The 21722-nt window shown below is 35.2% G+C and overlaps 1 protein-coding gene across 1 annotated transcript in view; it reads right to left on the bottom strand.

The window, feature by feature from the left end:
- HCRTR2 (hypocretin receptor 2) overlaps positions 1-21722 on the bottom strand; it is a 111494-nt gene that overhangs the window by 15373 nt on the left and 74399 nt on the right. Inside the window, exons 2-4 of the mRNA XM_059937538.1 lie at positions 16138-16316; positions 8780-9023; positions 1408-1523 (exon numbers count right to left, since the gene is read on the bottom strand). Coding sequence (XP_059793521.1) covers positions 1408-1523; positions 8780-9023; positions 16138-16316 — 539 coding nt within the window. The remainder of the gene's footprint in view (positions 1-1407; positions 1524-8779; positions 9024-16137; positions 16317-21722) is intronic.

Below are 21722 nucleotides of genomic sequence, written 5' to 3'. Positions count from 1 at the left end.
AAACTCATTCAGTCTGGACCTTGAGTCTGTGTTTTTGACTTCTGTATTATATCAGTTCTGGTCATTCACTCCCACTGGCCAGGTGGAGATTGTTGAGGAAACTATCCCTAGGATGTGGAAAATCACCACTCATGGTTTACAGTGATACACATTTGTTATTTTAGTTACAAAGACTGGGGAACAGAATGCATTTATAAGGTCAGAAAAGAAGTGACTTCTTTACAAAAATAGAGGAAACGAAAACATTTGGAATTATGAGACATACGGGGTTGAAAAACACAACTGTTGCTCATATACAAGAAGTAAAAGATGATCTTGAAAATCGCTTTGAATAACAAAGGTTGAAGAAGACCCAGATTAAGACTCATCCTCAGACAAAAACCAAATAAAAGTTTTATGAAATCCTTTAAATGAGTAAAGTGGCCCAGTAAATTCTTTCAGTTGGATAAAATATGTCAGAGCAAACAGACAAAGGGTGTGGCTTTCCACAAGCCTGATAAGCTCAAAATACTGGCAATAAATTTAGGAAAAAAGAGATACATTTCTGAGAAATGTGGCATTTTAAGATACAATTTACAAGTACAAGAAGCTGAGTTATATTCTTTGTACCCTTACATGTTCGTCAATTTCCTTAGAGTCATCATGACTCAGCTTAAATGTCCCCTGGTCTGAGTTAGATCCACCTCCACTAAGCTTTTCTCTGATCCCCTGTGCTTATATTTATTAAGGTGATTTTTGTCCTGGAACTGTTTCCTTCCTCTAGACTATGAATTCACCAATGACACAGACTAGAACATTTAGCTTTTTATCAGACATGCATGCAAAAGAAATATAAATATTTGACGAATGAATAACTGAGTGAATGAATACATTCACTGAGTTAATAAATGAGTGAATGAATACATAGCAAAATTATCTAACATTTCAGTACAAATTAGCATTATAAACAATTTTTAAAATTCTCAATTCTGCCTGATTCTTCTACTGTTCTAAAAAAAAAAAAAAGATCTTTGAAGTTGGAGATTTAACCCTATAATAAAAATGTATTACATACATCTCATCAAAAATGTATTACATACATCTTTACTTGCAGTCTCAGGAAACTTTAAAGGAATTTTTATTTGTTATTTCTCATAAAAAGTAAAATTTACAATATTATTCCTAGACAAAAATCAAGTCGATTAATCACAGAGGTTTAAAATTTAGTCATTAAGGCAGTTCATAAATAACATTCCCTAAACATCACCCTAAAAAATGCCTAGACATATGTTCATGACTAAGGCCTCATTATTTTAGAAGAACACACAATCCTTTGCTAAGCATATTATATTGGTTCAATTCACTCTTAAATTTTGTTTTTAAGGACATCCTAAAGAAAACACAAGAAAGTTATTTGAAATTACTTACCTGTCGGCACCAGAGTTTACGAAATATTTGCAGATAGGCCAACACCATAAGACACAGTGGTGCCATGTAGGTCACCAGAAAGAAACAGATGTGATACATCTTGGGGTAAATTTCACCTGGAATGAAAGTTAAAATAATAAAATATTATAATTCATAGACTTTTTAAAAGTACATCTGTCAATGTTTTGCCTTCAAAATTACCTTCTATTTGATTTTACTGTTATGTTATATACACAAAAGGGAAAAATGATTTATAATATTAACTACTTACATTTAAGTACTAAATGCAAAGTCTTAATGTCATGTAATCTACTCAGAGAGGAATAACAATTAGCCGTTTCTTAATTTGTGCTACTACAGTCTATCCAGTCAAGTGTTCATTTATCAAAAAACCTTTTTTTCTCTTAATTACATCTGGTTAATCAATAAAAATTAGTTTGGATTGTCCTATACTTGGATTCGCAAGGAGGGACATTACTCAATCAAAACTTAATTGCTAATGCTTTTGTTAAAATGGAAAAAGACAGTAAACTAAGTTGATTCCTCTTCATTTCTCTCTTGAGAGATGAGAAAATATTCCCAGTTGTATCTCCAAATATGAATTCGGAAAGGTTTTGGAAAAATAAAACAGCAAACATTTGATAATGATTATTTTTATTGACTTACTAGAACATATACAAAATTCCTCTTTAAGTAAGTTGTGCATGTGTGTTAATGCATGTACTTTTAATAAAAATGAGATTTTTAGGGTTCTTTAAAGTTAGATTTCAAACCAATATGGGTATATTCTTTTTTTGATATCCATCTTACTTATCAGGCATAAGCACATATAGGATTGTAGTGATTGCTTATTTGTCATTAATTCTATGTGCACAGGTAATACATATCACAGATTAGGGCATTTATAAGGAGTCAATCAATTGAGTGGCACTGTGGCTTAATATTAATTTTTAATTTTTCTAAAATGTATCCATTACTGACTTTTAAAACACTTCAAGGGTTATTTCCCTTTAACTAGTATTTGAATATATCACACTGATCAAGCTACTTTTACTTAAATGTAAAACAAGAAACAATAGATCCTAAATGGATACCATGGATATTAAATGCCAATAATTTGATACAATTCTAACTAAATGCTAATAAAACAAAGGTTTTTTTAAAATTCTAAAAATTACGTTACTTATTTTGACTTTGATATTGGCAATGGGATTGGTTCTACACTATTATGGAAGGATAATGCTGTCACTTTCATGGATTTTATTATTTTTGTTACTTCAGAAAATATGTAGAAGCATGAAGACTCAGTTATGTGATCAAACGTGGTAAGAGCAATTTATACTGAGGATTAACCAATAATAATTATGATGATGACCATAATGACTGATAACAATTATTGAACATTCATTGAATTCTTACTGAATATATTTTAAACATATCAACATATCCTCATATCAATATGTGATACGTATTACCTGTGCACATAGAATTAATGATAAATAAGTAATCACTACAATCCTATATGTGCTTATCCCTGATAAGTAAGATGGATATCAAAAAAAGAAAATACCCATATTGGTTTGAAATCTAACCTTAAAGAACCCTAAAAATCTCATTTTTATTAAAAGTACATGCATTAACACACATGCACGACTTAGAGAGGAATTTTGTATATGTTCTAGTAAGTCAACATATCCTCCACAGTATTGATTTCATAGTCTTGTCTTCTAGAGTTTAATATTCTTATTTTTACTCCTAAAACTGTCTTTCTCAGACAGATGTTTTTCTCCGCTGCAATCTTTAGAGCACACAGCAGGGTGTGTGTTCTACCAGGAGGTCTAAGAGAACAATTTGATGTGTCATTTTTAGCTTCTCTGGGGCCCAGGCGGCTCACATCTAGCTCATCAGCTTCAGTTTCTAACTTCCTTTCAAGTTTATCCTGTAAAACAAGCCAGTTACATAAAAAGTGATAGAATCCGAGCAGCCTGACTGGAGGAATAGCAAACAGCCTTTCCCTTTGAAGTGCCACAGCATTCAAAGTGCCACGCAGCGTTTGCGGAGCCGATTTCAAAGGAGCTGGAGAGTGACCTCAGCACTTCCCAGGCACCTGAGTGGCTTTGAACTTCTATTTGTTTTGAAGAAAGTGTCGTATAAGCTTCCCACAAAAAAATATACCTTTAAAGCTTACATACCTGTGAATCCCTGATGTCTGCATCAGACAATTAAATTGAGTGAGTGGAGAAAGGTAGATTTGGTAGGTTATTTATTTTTAAACTGCAGAGATGGATACCATCGCTGTGATAACAGTCTGGAGTTTTAAACAGACAGGAAAGAAAGCTCACTGTGCAACCGGTATATTTATAAATAGTTAGAAAAATATGTAATTGGCTGGTAAATGCATATTATGATAATGAACACCAACACAGAGAAAAATTGATCAAGCAAAATTACACTTGCAGGCTAAGATAGATTGTTTTAATAAAGAGATTATTATAGATAATTGGGGAAACATGATCGTCTTAGATTCCTCATTTCATGGTTAGAGTCTAAGCTAATTGAAAACCCAGAAATGCCATTGAAAGTTTAAATTATATGTGTTGAAACTATCTTTGAAGTTTCTCTGCACTTGATAAGCAATATCTTTAATATATTGTAAGACATTCATATGTCTAGAAAGTAGCTACATGAAATTTGTTCACTTAAGCATTCCCTAAATTAGAAAACAGCATTTTAAAGATTGACAACCGTTAAAATTTCGTGTCTCTACTCAACTGATGAATAGGCATAATCTGAATACATTCTTGTATGTATATCAAACCAACAAATAAGGAGCAAATGTGGATCTTTCTTTAGTCTTTGAAATCAGAGATTAAAGAAAAATGTCATGTGTTAGATAGATAAAGCTTAACTTCTCTTAGGTGAGTTAAGGTCCATTGTAGAGCGAACATGTTAATATAATTATCTAAAAATGACAAACATTTTCTCCTTCATGTTACACCTCTCAAGGATTCAATGGAAAATTAAATTAAATATAATTTTCCAAATATTCAATTTGGACAGTCTTTTCCAAGTTCATGTATCCATAAAAGTTTATCGAATCATTAATATATTTTATTATCTTCTCCCTAATAAGTGTTTTCAATAAATGTTCCTATTAATAAACACACATATGTATATACTTTCCAAATCTCATAATGGGCCAGATACCATAATTAGCTTGAATATAAGGAAGGGCTCCACTATTATTATTATTTTTCAGACCACCAAAGAATAATTTGGCAGTACAGTCCAAGACGAGGGAGATTATAAATCCCCGGCATCCAAAACAATGTTTGACAAACAGTACATGCTCATTAAAAGTTGGATGAATTACTGGTAAAACATATCTTGGATTGAGTGGGAAAAGAAAGTTAATTTCTTCCAATAGGATCTATCCTGTGAAACTATGCATTTACAAACCAAGCAATCAAGAAAGTATGGTTATAATTCTGGAAGAATTTTAAACTTTCAGAAGTGTGAATTGATGTGATTGATGCAAACAGTGAACATACACAAAAACATAATTTAAACATCATTAAAATAAATATTAACACATTTTATTTGTTTTTGAGTGTCAAGTGTGTCTGCCAAGAACTGAACAATTTGTGGTCTTTTTTTGAACAAGCCATAGGCAATGATGAACATAATGAGTTGCAGAAGTAATGTATCCATAAAATATTACATATTTGTGGTCTTATTTCCAGTAAGACGGAGTTCTCAGTTATTTTGCACCATGAGTGAGACAGCATTTGCAAGACTTTTCCAAAAGTTATTTGATAGATATGAATCAAGTGACCACATAGTTTACTGACTCTTTCCACATTGTAGTATTGGTTGTAGGACAATAATGATATTTCCGTCTACTTTTATAACCAAATCATTGATTTAACTTAGGATAAAGATAAGAAATCAGTTTATGAGTTAATCGCAAATAAAAGATATTTCACAACAAATTTTTAAAAATTGGACTAAATGGACTTTCAAGATGTTTGAACTTTAGAGAGCTAACCCTGTAAAATATAATTTTCTATGGTGATTTTAAGTTGTGACTATCACATATGTGTCCAACCTTTAAAATTTTAAGTTAAACCTAGATTTATAAATAGCTTATATTAACAAAGCTTATGCTAATGTAAAAATCATTAAAATAAGCTAAATGTTTAATGAGCAGAATAATAAGAACCTGCTTTTAATTTTTCATATTCTTCTTAAAAACATGAAGTTATGATAATTTCATTTAATATATGAAAAACTTATTTCATAGATTTTATTGCTTGATTTTGTGGATGATCAACTCAATTCAGTATCACTTAGCTTTTAAAATCATTTTAAGTAATTATACGCTAATATAAAATCACTTTCAAATAGCTTTCCTAAATGACTTCTGAAGACTGAGTTTAGATTTTTAGGTATTTGACAATAATTTCTTTCTTTTAAGGAAAATATCCCTTCTATAGTTAGGTAATAAAATGTGAGAGGTTGGGATGCCTTTTATATATTTATATCTGTTGCTCAAAGTTAATTAGAAAATGATGCAGCTATTAATCATGATGACTAACGGGATTCCCTAGTTCTGCAATCCTTTTGCTCATGGGAGTTAATGCAGCTTGATCATTCAGGGCAACACTAAAAAAAGGACAAGTTTATAAAATCAGTACACAGACTTATAAATGAAATTAATTACCCAAATACTTTAGAGAAAATACTACTGACACATATTGAATAATAGGTGGGAATTTTAATCTAATTACCATCTCCATAAACTTAAAGAATCCCAGCTTGTGAGTTGAAAGCTTCTGAAAGCAGCTCTTTTGCCCCTTTCTTGTTTTCCCATTTCTGTTCCCCTCTAACCTTAAAAGAATCTAATTATAGGAATGAGATCACTAGGCAATTGAAACTAACTCCTGACTTATGCTCTCCTGAACACACACGGTGCCTTGCCTAACCTGTGGATTCTTTTCCTAGATTAAAAGAAGTAAGAATGAAGAATTAAATAGTTAAAGAATGACTAGCTCTCTACCCCCAACAGCCCCCTTAGCAATCCTGCAAGCAGCCCACACGGGCAAGATAAAGAAGAGAGAGTCAGCCAGCCTGCACTCAATGGAGAATAATGCAGAATCCAAACTCCTGCCTAGATGATTCACTGAGATTCTTCCCCCTTTTTTCCCTTCAAAAACTGTCAGGGCTGAGCAGAATCTTTGGAGGTGGTCTCAGGACATGAGTCCACCTTCTCCCCAGATTGCCAGCTTTTCTGATTAACACACCTTTCCTTTCTACTGATACTTGCCTCTCAAGTATTGACTTCTGAGTGGCGAGCAGCCGAACCTGGGTTCGGTAACACTTAGATTTAAATGTGCTTGTTTGCTTCATAATATTGAGCATATAATTTAATTTATGGTTCAGTTTCATCATGATTAACTAAAGCATTCGGATCAAGAGATCTTTAGGATCTTTTCCAAATATAACTCATTGCATAGGAATTAGATAATAATAAGAGATATGTCACATTTGGCCCCCAGCCCTCCTTTTCCCAAACACAGTTCTTTAGACTGCATTCCAGAAACTACAAGTTTGGACTCTCTTCCTTTCTTCTTCAAGGGATGGTGCCCATTGTGTGAGTTTTCCTGCTTCCTAGGACACCCTTTTCCCTCTTCCTTGTCTGGAAAAGCCCTGCTCTTTTTTTTTTTTTTTTTTTTTTTGGGTAGATTATCGTCATTTAATTGGCCAAATTATTAAATTGTACATTGAAAGAGAATCACACTCATGCTAGTGAATCTCCACATTTTTAAAGTCTTTCTTAAACTGAAAAATAAGTGAGATACTTAAACGTTAAGACATAGTCAAATCAAAAGGCAAAACAAGTTCATTCTGAGAGAACAGAGTTCAAACCCTGAGCGAATGAACTGCCCCGTGAGCTTCCTCCCTGCTTATCTTTAATGCTTTGCTGACATGTTAGCAGATCCTTATAAACTTTTGTTCACATGGCCAGGACTGAGTCTGTCCTCTCACTTGTGCTCCTAGCACTTTGTGTATAAGTATATTAAAATACTAATCACACTATAAACCTTTATTTATTTGCATTTCAGCCTCGCTATATACAACGTGTTCCCTTGGGCAGAGTCTATTTCTCTTCAGGTTGGCACAATTTCTGGCATATCCTAAGTACTCAAGATGTTGTTTGAACATTAAATAAATGGGACCGAAGACACTTAAGAAATATTTCTATCATTCTGGAACTTTCCACTCATTTTGTTTTTGTCTTCATTGTTAATGGAGAAATGGGAAAAACTGGAGAAGATCCAGAAAGAAATACAGCAAAAGAATTGCAATTGAAAGGAAGGATAAATCTCATTTTTTAAAAGGAGTATTTAATATTTACAGTAATAGATAAAGCAAATTTTGAAATTTTAATTATTATAGGTCTTTGGATAACATATGGAATAATCTCAGTGTCTTTTGAGTTTTATCTTGCTGCGGTGAAAACATATGCCTAATTTTTCAGTTCCTGATTTTCCTCTTTTCAGTGTTCCAATAAAAGAATCAAAGTAGGAATTAACATGAATTCAGAGATTCATATGCTTGAAAATACCAGGTCCATGAACAATCCTTGGCGTGCACTGCCTCTGTTGATACATCTTTCCAATAAACAAATGCTTTCCTAATGTTTACAGTTTAAATATGAGCCATTGTAATATACTTACCCAGAAGAGAACAGATTGTTTCCTTTAAATTCTGTGTGATAATTTTGTAACTAGTGCTGAAATGCAGGATTATTTTATTTTCTTTCATGCTTCGCTGTGTCCAGATTTGTGCCATGACCAGGCATTGATAAAGGTGTTTCCACTATTACAGAAAAACCTCAAAGACTGTTGCTGAGAGTTTTGAACCAAAGGAGCATAATGCCTCCAAACTTGATTGTTTAAATTTAACCACTGAACATATCAGATGGGAAACCAAAAAAAGATTCATAATTTCATAATTAGTGTAATTCTTAAGTCAGAAAATAATTATGCCAGTGATAAAATGTATCAGTTTACTATATTATGAATAGAGAAAACGTGTGTAGCTAATCTGACTCAGAGAACAGCATAGGTCCATGGGCAAGACATCCATGTTCCCAGGCCAGACATGGTTTTAAAATGAAAAATCCAGTTGTATTTGAAGCCCATTAGGGAACCTGACACATGAGGCAATACTATGTTCTACCATGTTATAAAATAAACGATATTAACCCTTGCCAATAAAATACACGAGGCCAGCTTTACAAGGACTGTGCAAATCAGATTTTCAACTTGCAGCTGTCATATAAATGCAAGCGCCACAATGGACTTACCGCCCCAGTGCTCATCACAGACTGTAAAGAGAGTGGTTTTATTGGCTAAGCCAGGGAGCATGGTGCTGCACTCCATGACGATGGCCTGAGGGATCATTATGATGCAGGACACGATCCAGATGATGACGATGCTGTTCCGGGCCCGCTTGGCTGTGCTCTTAAACATCAAAGGGTGACAGATCGCATACCACCGATCCAAGGCAATGCAGCTCAGTGTGAGGACAGACACAGACACTGACACAGTCTAGAGAGGAAAAGAAGGTAGTACAAGGGAAGCACCGGGTGTTACATGGACCACTCTCAGTACTTTTACCCTATCAGAAACATAGGCACACAGATAACCAGATACAAAGTTGTCAAAAAACATTTCACGCAAGTGCTTTCTATTAAAAAAAGAAAAAACTCTGCCAAAAAATAATACTAGAAATGTATTAGGAAAAAGAATACCTTTTTTCCATTAAACATAAAAATGTACTATACAAGCCTTGCAATCTTTTTTTATGCTAAATGTTTTAATCTATAATATGGCATTCTTTAAATAATGACAATCATGATTTTGTCTTGAAATTTTTCTATTGATAGGGGAAATCTTATCTTGGAATGAAAAAATAGTAAAATATATATGTTTAGTCTGAACTGGAAAATTCTCTGTCACTTATAGAGAATAATACAATGACATGTATTTCTTTTAAATTATCATACAAGAAACTAATTGAAATTGCATTTAATTAGCATTTTTGAATTATAGGTATCTCATTTCCTATTTTTAAATAATCAAGGTTATTTGTACATTAGTTCATTTCCAACATGTTGCACCCAAAGAAAGGCATGAGTCACGATAAAATATAATTCTCTATATGAATCTCCTTACCATAGTTTGCTCATTGCTGGAATAAGCGACCTGCCTCTAAATTTCAAATAGGTTCACCCAATCCAGATTTCTATATAATAGCACCACAAGCAATACTTTAACTTGGAACTTTAAGAAAATAGTAAAGAAACATGTCAAGCATGCTTATCCCCACATGATCAGTTTATGTAATTATATTTAGTGTATTCTATACTCGATGATTGGACCATTGGTTCTGACAAAATCAATTATCTCAAAACTCTCTCTTTAAAAACAAGCCTCTTGCTCTTTTCTGTTATTTTTTTTACAGATTTCTATTTATTTTCTTCTCAACATTTATAGTACAATTATTTTGTTTAATTCATTAATTTACTGTTTATCTTCTCTATTGGAACAAAGACCAATGGCAGGAGGGACTGTTGTGTTCACAAAACAGTACCTGATGCAGTGCTTGACGTGCTTAATAAATTTTTTTTTTTTGAATTAAGGAATAGTCATAAGCCTCAATCTAAGGTAATATACATGGCACAGTCATCTTTCTATATTTTTCTGTCCTAGTTGTACTGATCCCATAAAATGTGAATGAACAGGTCTCTCTGCTTCTTACATCAGGACCTTCCTTGTCGATGCACTGACTGTAGGTACAGATGAGTGAGAAGGATCTAAGGGCTGGTCCAGCACAGAAGGAAAGGCTCTGGGTTAAGCATTAGGACCACATATCCATTCTCATCTCCTCCCAGCTAGCTGCACAATATGGGTCCCCTACTTAAGAGCTGTAGGTAAAATGTGGATGGGTTATTGTTTGTTCATTTGGTTTTCTATTAAATAAGTGAAATGATAGGATAAGATGCTTGTCAACTCTGATTCTTTTGATCCTCTTTGGAAAAGGCAGCAGAGTGTGGTTGGAGTAAATTCCACTATCAGGTTTCCTGGGTATGTACCCCACTGCACTTGCTAAATGCGTGATCTTGGGTAAGTTACTTAACCTTTCTATGCCTCAGTTTTCTCATCTGTGTGAGAATGCATGATAATTGTAGCTGTCCATGGAATTGTAGGAACTGTCAGTTGAGATGTGAAACACCTAGCCCAGGGCTGGTATAGAAATGCTGTGTAAGTGTTTGTTATTCCTTATTATGATTATGACATGATGATGGTCATTATACTATTAGTATTGTTTTCTATTCCTGAGCTTGGAGTTCTAGCTTTTAATAGGAACAGACTGCTTTTTGGTGAAGTGCAGTCATAGAAATTACAAATAAAGGTGTAAACTATGCTAAATTCTTGGAGGTTAATTTCATTTTAGGTGTAATCCTAAAGGGATGAACTCTACCAGAGAAGGCTTCGTTGATGGAACCTGGAAATTCCTTGGTGCTGCCTCAGAGAGCATTCACACCTCCTTCTCAAATGTCCCCTTCTCCTCCATTCCTTCCCTGAGAATGTGTCAAGCACCCAGGGCCCTTCCATACCCTTGACAACCTGGGAATAGGACAGTGGTCATCTAGCTCTTCACAGTTGACCTTTCATAGTTGCTGAGCCAGGGCTATATTTATGCTCTCTAGCAATTAGAAATGTAAAATGCTCATCAAGACCTAGTGTTTTACTTTTCATGAATTCTAATCAACATGGGTGAATGGGATAGAAGTAGTGTGGTTCAAATTCTGAAGTCATTTCTATTAATTCCCTCTACTGTTAGATAGTAATAATCAATTCAAAACAGTGCACTTGAGAGATGGCTGTCTAGTGCCAACAGTGAACCAGGGTGCTGTGCCTTCTCATGAGAGAACATGCTGGTTCAGTTAATTTAGCAGTCGAATCCATTGCATGGACCCTTGACCATCAGTGATTTAATAGTTACTGTTTGAGTACTACATTTGCTGGTGTATAATATACTCTAGTATACAATTATCATCCAATTTACATGATTTTCTTGAAGGGGATATATAATTGCACCTTATCATAAGTGATTATAAATGAGAGTTTTGTTGTTGCTTTTCACTTGTAGGAGTGCACTTCCAGGTGCCTTTTTCATTGAGATTTTGATATTAGCTCAAGTCAACTTGATAATAAATCATTTGAGAAATGAATGTAGTGCGAGTTATGAACATTGTGAGTGAAGTGAGATGATGTGAACTTTCTTTTGCTGTCTGTGCTTTATCTTGCACCCATCCTATGAGTACTCTGTGTTCAGAGCAACGTGGGAAGCTTTCTTTGGTAGAGGACTCAGTTTCACGCTAACATATAGATGTGACAAAAGGGACTCAGAGATCCATGACAAGTAGAAATGGAAATTTTGCCAAATCACAAGTTTGGATGACAGGCATTAATGGATTGGAAGGTGGAGAAGTGTGACAGAGAGTGAGGGAGTCTGTCCCATCACCCAACACCCAAAACTCAGTTGGCTTTGGTTCTGCTTTTCCTGGCATTTCCTGTGCAGAACTTCTTCTGCAGTTACAAAAAAAAGTCACTCTGAAAAAGCAGTCAACTCCGCCTGTACGTGTGAGAAGAAAAGTGAAGTATTTTATATTTTTTCTAGAAATTCATGATAATTATTCAGCAAATAGCCCAATAAATGTTAATGGTAGTGGACCTATGGAGTGATTAAAGATATAAAAGGGACATTTTAATTATTTAACTAAGTTTTATTATATTTGTGAGATTTTTAAGATTGATGAGAGTTTGCTGAAATCTTACAGCATACCACTCATAAATCTAAAAGTTGCACTGAATTGTATTTAGAAGAAAAAGAACATATAAATAATAGGAAATTAGTAAATGTCCAAAGAATCTTAAATGCAACCAAATAACCTTAAAATTTGGCTGAGTGTTTTGTATATGTTTTTAAATACTCAGTAGGACGTAAATATCATATGAGGGACCATTGGTTTCAGATCATCACAATTAAGGGGAAAAAATACTACTCAAATGATTGGCTTATTGCACATTGGCCCTATTCCTTCTATTTGGGAAAATTCTATGGAAAATGGGCAATAAATATTGAGAGAATTTGGAGATGTGAGTTATACCAGTGCCTCAATATTTTTGTGCATTTACAACTTTCCATCAAGAAGTAATGTTGAATGAGGTAATGAATGGGTCAGATCTTGTGGTTATCAATAGTTTTGTCCTTGATCTATGGAGAAGAGGATCAACTGTTGATCCTCTGTTGTTTAGTCCAGTTGACTAAACTGGACACTTCATAGAGAAGCAGGTAGAAGCTATCAAGAGATGAAGATGTTCTTTCAACTGTAAGACTTGTTAAGTTGTGCTGCTGGAAAGAGTACTGTCATAATGAACATTAAGAGAGACCCATGTCCTGCATCACTCATAGTTGCACATTGCTTTCAATCTGTCCTTGCATCCACATAAGACAATCTGGAATACCTAGTCTATAAGAAGGTATCGCTGTGCATTAGAGCAGGACTGCACCTATTACAGGATGATGCATCCCTCTCCCTCACCCCACTCTCCATCAGGGAAACTTCTGGTTTGCAGAGAGAACAACTCAGTCAACAAAAGATTCTGGGCAACTTAAGCCATCTTAAAACTTAAGAAGATCCCCCAAATTTCCCCCTGAGTGGTTACTGGAACCAAGAGAAATTTTAAAAAAGCTTTCTGGAAACACCACAGAAATGGTGACATATTAGAATTCTCTGCTATTTATGATTTTCCCAGTGTCTCCACGTAAACATCATAAGACCCATTGCTTACTGATTTTTTTCTATGGTGATATTTTTCTCTGTTGCTCAATGTACTCTTTCTCTCAAAAAAATTTGCAATAGTTTATTTTTGTAACCCACTCATGATTTTCAGCCAACTGACAAAACTAACCTTGCAGTTAAACTTAATGCTTGCAGCGAGGCTTATAACTTTCATGGCATTTCCCACTTAGTAGTCTATCAGTGAGGTCTGACCTAAAAATTTATTATTTCTGTTTATAATGAGTCATTGAAGAACTATTGAGATAAAGATCTCTTTGTAACATTTCAGATCCAAAAGCCTAATTTATATAATTTCTAATAATGAACTATTTGTGGTCTCTCTCAACTTTTGTTTTTCCTAAGACTTTAGATTTGGAGTACTTTTAAGACCACAGCAAAACTGAGGAGAAGGTACAAAGATTTCCCTATACCCCCTGTTCTCACATAGATTCCCGCATGTTCAACATCCCCCACCATAATGGTACATTTGATATAACTGGTGAACTTATATTGGCACACCATAATCAGTACACTCTTGATGTTGTACATTTGGACAAATGTATAAGGACATGTATCCAACATTATAATATCCTACGTTATACTGCCTTAAAAATCCTCTGTGCTCTGCCTGTTCATCCCTTCCAACGCCTGACAACCACTCATAATTTTTACTATCTCCATAGTTTTGTCTTCTTTCCTAATGTCATATTATTGGAATTATGCAGTACATAGCCTTCTCAGATTGGCTTCTTTCACTTAGTAATAAGTATTTAATGTTCCTCCATGTCTTTTTATTGCTTGATAACTCATTTCTTTTAATCACTGAATAATATTCTATTATCGGGTTGTACCCCAGTTTGTTTACCCATTCATCTACTGAAGGACATCTTGGTTACTTCCAAGTTTTAGTAATGATAGATAAAGCTGCTGTAAACATTTGCATGCAAGTTGTTGTGTGGATGTAAATTTTCAGGAATGCAATTGCTGGATCATATGTTGGGACTATGTTTAATTTTGTAAAAAACAAAAATCAGTCTTCCAAAGTGGCTGTAACATTTTGCAGCATTCCTACTAGCAATGAATGAGTGTTCCTGTTGCTCCACACCCTCGCCAGCTTTTGGTATTATCAGTGTTCCATAGTTTGGCCATTCTAATAGGTGTGCAGTGATATCTCATTATTTTAATTTGCATTTTGCTTATGATATGTGATGAGGGACATCTTTTCATATGTTTCTTTGCTACTTGTATATCTTCTTTGGTGAGTTGTCTGTTAAGGTCTTTGGCCCATATTTTAATTGGGTTGTTTGCTTCCATACTGTTTAGTTTTAACAGCTCTCTGTATATTTTAGATAAAATTCCTTATCATCATGTCTTTTGCAAATATTTTCTCCCAGTCTGTGCCTTGCCTTCGCATTCTCTTTACATTGACTTTTGCAGAGCAGAAGTTTTTAATTTTAATGAATTCAGCTTATCAGTGATTTATTTCAAGCATCAGGCTTTTTGTGTTATATATAAAAAGTCATCAAAACACCCAAGGTCATCTACGTTTCCTTCTATGGTATCTTCTGGGAGTTTCATAGTTTTGCATTTTACATTTAGGTCTATGATCCATTCTGAGTCCATTTTTCTGAAGAGTGTAAGGTCTGTATCTAGATTCAATTGTTCTAACTGCCCCAACTTGTCATTATCAGGAACATATTGTCATTTCCTCCAAATTTTATGAAACCAACTGGGAGCCTGGATGGAATAAATACCGGGGGGTGGAGGGTGGTCAAGGGAACCAGTAGAGAGTGGCCACCATTTCACTCACTATCCAATTGCTAAAGGAAATCCATGTCTTTTAGAACTGTGGCTCTGGACACCAGCTTGGGAAAATTTTTAAAGGTTTTAGAGCTATCAGAATATCAATCAGAAAATTATTCTCTGGAAGTGTTTGTTCTTAATTTCTTGTAGAGAAACTAGTTATAGCAAAGCTGTTTTCAGAAATGAACAATAAAACATCTAATTCTGATGACCATGACTGATGTTTACTGAGAACATACTATGTTTTTATAAGGTCATCATCTTCCAGAGAGTAATCCCTATGCCAAGTGGTTCATATAAATTATCTAAGTAAACTAATCCAACCACCATAGGAGATAGCTATAATTAAATTTTTTTAAAATAAGTGAATCTCGGTTTGGTAATTGCAATCACTGTTGCTTTTGTTGTGGTCATCCATGTACAATGTTTGGTGTCAGTCTATTTATCTCTTGTAAAAATAAAATACAGTGTGTGTGTGTGAAAAAAAAAAAGTGAATCTCAAAGAGCTTACATATTTAACTCAATAGCATACAGTGAAAGGCAGAATAAAGATTCCAAAGATTCTCTACCAGATTCCTGGTAGTTTAATTCAAAACCTGCACTAAAACCTGTTCCCTGTACTGCTTTGATCATATAGCTCTTGATTTCTCAGTAATAAATGAGACTACTTATAAAAACAGACAGTCCTCAATTACTTGGACTGGGAGAGGCTGAATCATTAATTTGTTCAAGTTCCTTATTTTATAATCAGAAAATTAGAGACCAAAAAGGTAAAAGGTTTGTGCAGGATTTATTGATGACTTGAGAATTCTGACACTTTATTTTTACCCAGAACTTACCTTGTTTACCTGGTATTACTTTCCTTAAGTTTACCAGTTCCTTAAGCAAGTATATTTCTCTCTTAGCTCACTAGGTAATTTACCAAGGGGCCATGACTATAATTGAAAATGACTATACTTTTTCAGTAGTTTCTGAGTTTGAACCCCAAAAGTGTGAAAAACAATTACCTGTAAATAAGGAATCACTTTACAGAGGGATTGTCCAAAGAACCAGGTCTCAGTGATGTCCACTACTAAAGTGGCTGGAAGGCAGGTGATGGTCACGAGCACATCAGCCAGAGAAAGGTTGACGATGAAGTAATTGGTCACCGTCCTCATGTGGTTGTTCTTCCACACGGCCACACAAACTAATTTGGAAAGAAAAAGGAATAGTAACTGTTATAGACTGAATGTTTGTGCTCCCCAGAAATTCATATGTTAAGATCCTGACCCTGCCCTAAAGAAGATGTGGTACATATATACAATGGAATATTACTCAGCCATAAAAATTACTGAAATAATGCCATTTCCAACAACATGGATGCAACTAGAGATTATCAAATTAAGTGAAGTAAGTCAGAAAGAGAAAGACAAATACCAAATGATATCAGTTATATGTGGAATCTAAAATATGACACAAATGAAGCTATCTACAAAACAGAAACAGACTCATAGACATAGAGAACAGACTTGTGGTTACCAAAGCGGGTGACATGGGAAGGAATGGACTGGGAGTTTGGGGTTAGCAGATGCAAAGTATTATATATAGAATGGATAAACAACAAGATCCTACTGTATAGCACAGGGAACTATATTCAATATCCTGTAATAAACCATAACAGAAAAGAATATAAAAAGAGAATGTATATATATGTATAACTTAATCATTTTGTTGTATTACAGTAATTAACACAACATTGTAAATCAATTATACCTCAATAAAATAGAAAGATCCTCACCCCCATTGTGATGGTATTAGGAGGTGAGCCTTTGGGAAATGATTTGGTCATGAGAGTGGGGCCCTCATGAAGGATATTATGTCCTTATAAAAGGAACTCCACAGAGATCTTTTGCCCCTTCCACCATGTGAGGATACAGCAAAAAAGCTGCTGTTTATGAACCAGGAAATGGACTCTGACCACTGAATCTGCCACAGTCATGATCTTGGAATTCTCAGGCTCCAGAACTGTGAGAAAAAAACTTCTGTTTTGTATTAGCCACTCAGTTCATCGTACTCGGTTACAGCAGGCTGGACAGACTAAGACAGTAACTAAACAAAGAAAATATCTATTGATGAGGGAACACCATCAAGCTAATTGGTACCCCTGCAAATCCACAAATAAATATTGCCAAGGGAGATAATTTAAGGCTGTCCTGTGTTTTCACCAAAAGGGTCAATATGTGTGAATGCTGAATATATGCTTAAAATCAGTTCATTTACCTTGCAAGACATTTTTCAATGGATCATAAGGCTGTGTTTATTTTTACTCGATTTTGAATTTCATTTTCCAGGAGTTAAAGAACAATCTTTGATTTATCCTTCTACTCCTTCAGTGGTCAGCAAATACTCAAGAAATATTTACTGAGTTGAGATGAATTAGGAGTTCGCTAGCTTTCAATGAACTGCAATGTTTGCCTCATCCATGACGTTGACCCCTACCTGCTCCCAAACTCTGCCTTTGGGACGTTTAAGAGATGAAGAGGCTAAAAGACAAAGTCAACAAAAAAAGTCCTTACTATTGCCTTATACTGAAGTGGATGGCTCATATCCTTAGGTCGTTTAACTTCAATGACAATCCCAAGGGAATTTATCATTACCAATGTTTTATACATTATGATGTCAGTGAGACACAGGAACTTGTTGAGGGCAAATGGCTCATAAAACACAGAACCACAGTTACAACTGGCTTATCCACCAAGTGAAGAGCTGGTCTTTCCACCACACTGGCTACTTTCTTTTGTGAAAATGAAGGAGTTATAAAAAAAGCACATATAAATTCTAGAAACTCAATCTCTCTCCTTTCTATTACTCTTGATGGCCTCTAAACATCAGCTCAGATGAAACATACTTTCTCAGCCAAGCCTTCCTCCTTTTCCTTCAGTGTATCCCCCTGTGTAAAAGTTGTGCTATCTCATTCAGCTTCTCTTTATGGAAAAAACACATAGTTCTTTGATTCTCTGTCCTCCCTCTGATGTATCCAAAGGTTACATAATCACTGGTTCCAGAATTATATAGGTGTAAGCACTGCTACCCACATCTATTGATGGGTTTGCTTCACTGAAAGGAACTGTGAATTTACCTGGGGTATCATTACCCTGTCAGAGCTGTCACTTATGCACCGAAATGATGCAGTGATTAGTAACCTTATGCAGTGAAGAAATAAAAGCACATTTGTTAAATTTAAGTCACTGAGTGAGGATTCCTTTTTGACAGTTATGTACCAGTTTATTATGATTTTCATATGCAGAAAAATGCTTTTACTAGCTCCTGAATCTGAAATTACCCTCAGTCATGAACAGATGCCAATTTAATGAAATACCTGAATTTCTGAGGATTTAATTGTGAAAACTTCGCATCTTCCTTTAACTCCAGCACACAAGTACCAAAAACTCAAGTGAGCTTTATTAGGGTAAATCATAGTCTTTATTATCTGAAAATGCTGCTGCTGAATCATTTATTTCTCAGAAACGCTTGAAACGCTCACACACACACACACACACACAAACCCATCTTAGCAGTCGACTAACACATTATCACGGCTTGTTATGAGAAAATTGACAAAAAATATCACACTTCTGATACTTGGTCAATAAATGGTCCAAATGGTGCAATTTGGGATCTAGAAAAGAAAACAAGACTTAAAAAATGCAATCCATTCTAGTTTGACTCCCAATTCTCCCTATTTTGGAGGTGAGGAACGGCAGTGATGGGAGGATAGTGTTAATGAATGATGTTTGAGCAATGCGAGAACAAGTAGGTTCTCAACCAAAACTTCTATAGTATTTACTACGTGCCACGTCCTGTTCTAAGCAACTTAAATTATTAATCTTCATAATAACACTATGAAATGATTACTGTTAATATCCCTGTCTAACATGTGGAAAACTGAGGCTCGGGTGGTTATGGAACCTACCAAAGGATGAATAGCTGGTAAATGCAGAGCTTAGATTTAATCTTATAAACTATGCATGCCATTCTATTATATACCAGCATCTATCGTTGAAGCAGAAGGTGGAAGGCAGCTGCCAGCCTTTCTTTGGCAGGACTTTAACATACATTCATAAAATTCTGGAATTGGAGATCATTCAGTCTAACTTGATGCATAAATCAACTCTGCAGTATTCCTGATTAATTCTACTTGCATATTTTTAATAGTAGGGAATTTACGACTTGCTTAAGCCCTCGACTACATTTTTTGCTGACTTTACCTACCAGCAAGTTCTTGTTCATGTTGAGTTGATATCTATTTCCCTTTCAGTTCCATTCATGGGTTCTTTATTCTTTCCTGGAACCCAAGGAATAAACCTTATCTATTTTTTTCTTCTTGTACCTGTATTAGTTCCCCAGGGCTGCTTTAACAGAGTACCATATGTTGGGTGTTTTAAAGCAAAATAAACTTATTGTCCCACAGTTCTGGAGACCAGAAGTCCAAAATCAACGGGTCAGGAGGGCTAAGCTGCCTCTGAAACCTGTAGAGAAATCCTTCCTTGCCTCTCTCGCAGCTTCTGGTGGTTTGCTGGCTATCGTGGCCTTCCCTAGGGTGCAGCTCTGTAACTCCAGTCTCTCTCTCCATCATCATATGGTGTTCTCCTGCCTCTCTGTATTCACATGGCATCTTCTTAGAAGGACACCAGTCATATTAGACTAGTGGCCCACTCTACTCCAGTATGACTCATTTTAACTCAACTAATCATATCTGCAATGACCTTATTTCCAAATAAGGTCACATTCTGATATTCAGGGGATTAGCACTTTCACATATTTTTGGTGAGACACAATTCAACTCATAATAGCCTGTCCTTTGGCCCCTAAAAATTTGTGTTCTTCCCACATGCAAAATACAATTCACTCCATCTCAACGGTCCCCAAATTCTTAATCCATTTCAGCATCAACTCTAAATCCCAAATCTCACCTAATATTATCTAAGTCAAGAATGGGTGAGATTTGGGGTATGGACCTTCCCAGGGCAAAACTCCTCTCCATCTACGAACCAGTGAAACCTAGAAAACAAGTTATCTACTTCCAAAATGCCATCATGGGATAAGGATAGGGTGATATTCCCATTCTAAAATGGAGAAATCAGAAGAAAAAGCGTGTCATCAGTCTAAAGCAAGTTTTCAAGTCAGCAGGGCAAAGTTCATTAAATTTTAAGGCTTAAGAATAATTCTCTGTGGCTTGATGCTCTGTTCTTCTAGCTCAACATATAACAGTAGCCATTCAGATATTTAAAGACCACAGCTATTACCATTCCCCAAGCCTCTGCTTACCGAGGCTAAATATCTCCAGAACCCTCATGTGCAATGCACGGTTTCACATCTCACATCACCCTGATCCCTTTATTCTGAGCACACTACAGATGATCAGTGACGGCTCTAAATGAGTTATCTGCAACTGCACACATGTTTCCAGCTATAGTCTAACCAGGACAGAAAAGAACAGGGTGACTGCTTTCGTTAATGTTTCTCTATTAAGACAGCCTGAGATCTTGTTAGCTTTCTTAATAGCCAAGTCACACTTTTTTGGATCATACATGTATACAATTACTAGAAATTGGTTCCCTCGTGTAGATGTTTCTTTACCTCTAAATCTTAGGGAGAAAAAAAGAGAGGGAAAAATTAATATTCTAAAAAACATTATTGGGATAATGGGAGAAGTTTGAATTTGGACTTTATGTTAAGTAATATTACTGTGCCATTTACAATATCTTAAGTATGGTGTTTACATTACGTACATTCAAAATACTAAAGATTATGACTATGCCTGTTCCCCAAGACTTTGTTTCTCTGGGTTAAACATTGGCAGACCCTTTCTACATAATAGCAGGATTACCTCTCTCATGACCCTGGTCTCTTTATTGTGAAAATGCTGCAGGTTACCAGCAGATATCTCTGAGCTAGCTATCCAGAACTGAGCACACATCTTCAGGTGCATATCTCCTCAGTTTGGGTTAAATAAATATCCATTAGTTTATTCATTTCCCCATTCAAAATATTAAAGATATAAGGGAAACAAACTTCTCCTGGTAGCATATCAAATTTATGCAGTTAAATTCATCATCTTTTCTTATATTCTCTTCCTGGACTTTATATCTCCCTGAAATATAACATTCTTCCTTTTTCTCCCCGATATCTTATGTTTAAAATCCCTCAGATATCTCTTACCTCTATAATTGTCTTTCTATTCCTTTTGCAAATACTTGGTCAGATTGTGGTAATAATTAGCTAGGATGTCGCAATTACCTCCTATCAGTTGGTCCTGCTCTGTGCCTCTCTTTACTCCTATCCATTTTATCCAGTGATACCATTCATTCCAGTTATATTAACTCTTTCATTTCAACAGGAGTCTCTCCTTTTCTTCAGAATTAAGTACAAAATCCTCAGGTGGCCACCCAGTTCTCATTGAACTTTCCCTCTATGTCTTGCAATGCTGCACATAAAATACTCAGAGCTGCAGGATAAGTTTGATATCTCACTTTATAGCAAACATTCCATGCCAGGCAATTGCTAATGCCATTCCTCCTTTTGGAAATGGCCACACTCCATTTCAATCCTC

The sequence above is a fragment of the Balaenoptera ricei genome, chromosome 11 (assembly GCF_028023285.1).
Source record: "Balaenoptera ricei isolate mBalRic1 chromosome 11, mBalRic1.hap2, whole genome shotgun sequence".
NCBI lineage: Eukaryota > Metazoa > Chordata > Mammalia > Artiodactyla > Balaenopteridae > Balaenoptera > Balaenoptera ricei.
The sequence above is the reverse complement of the archived record's forward strand: the minus strand, read 5'-3'. Positions and strand labels throughout refer to the sequence as shown.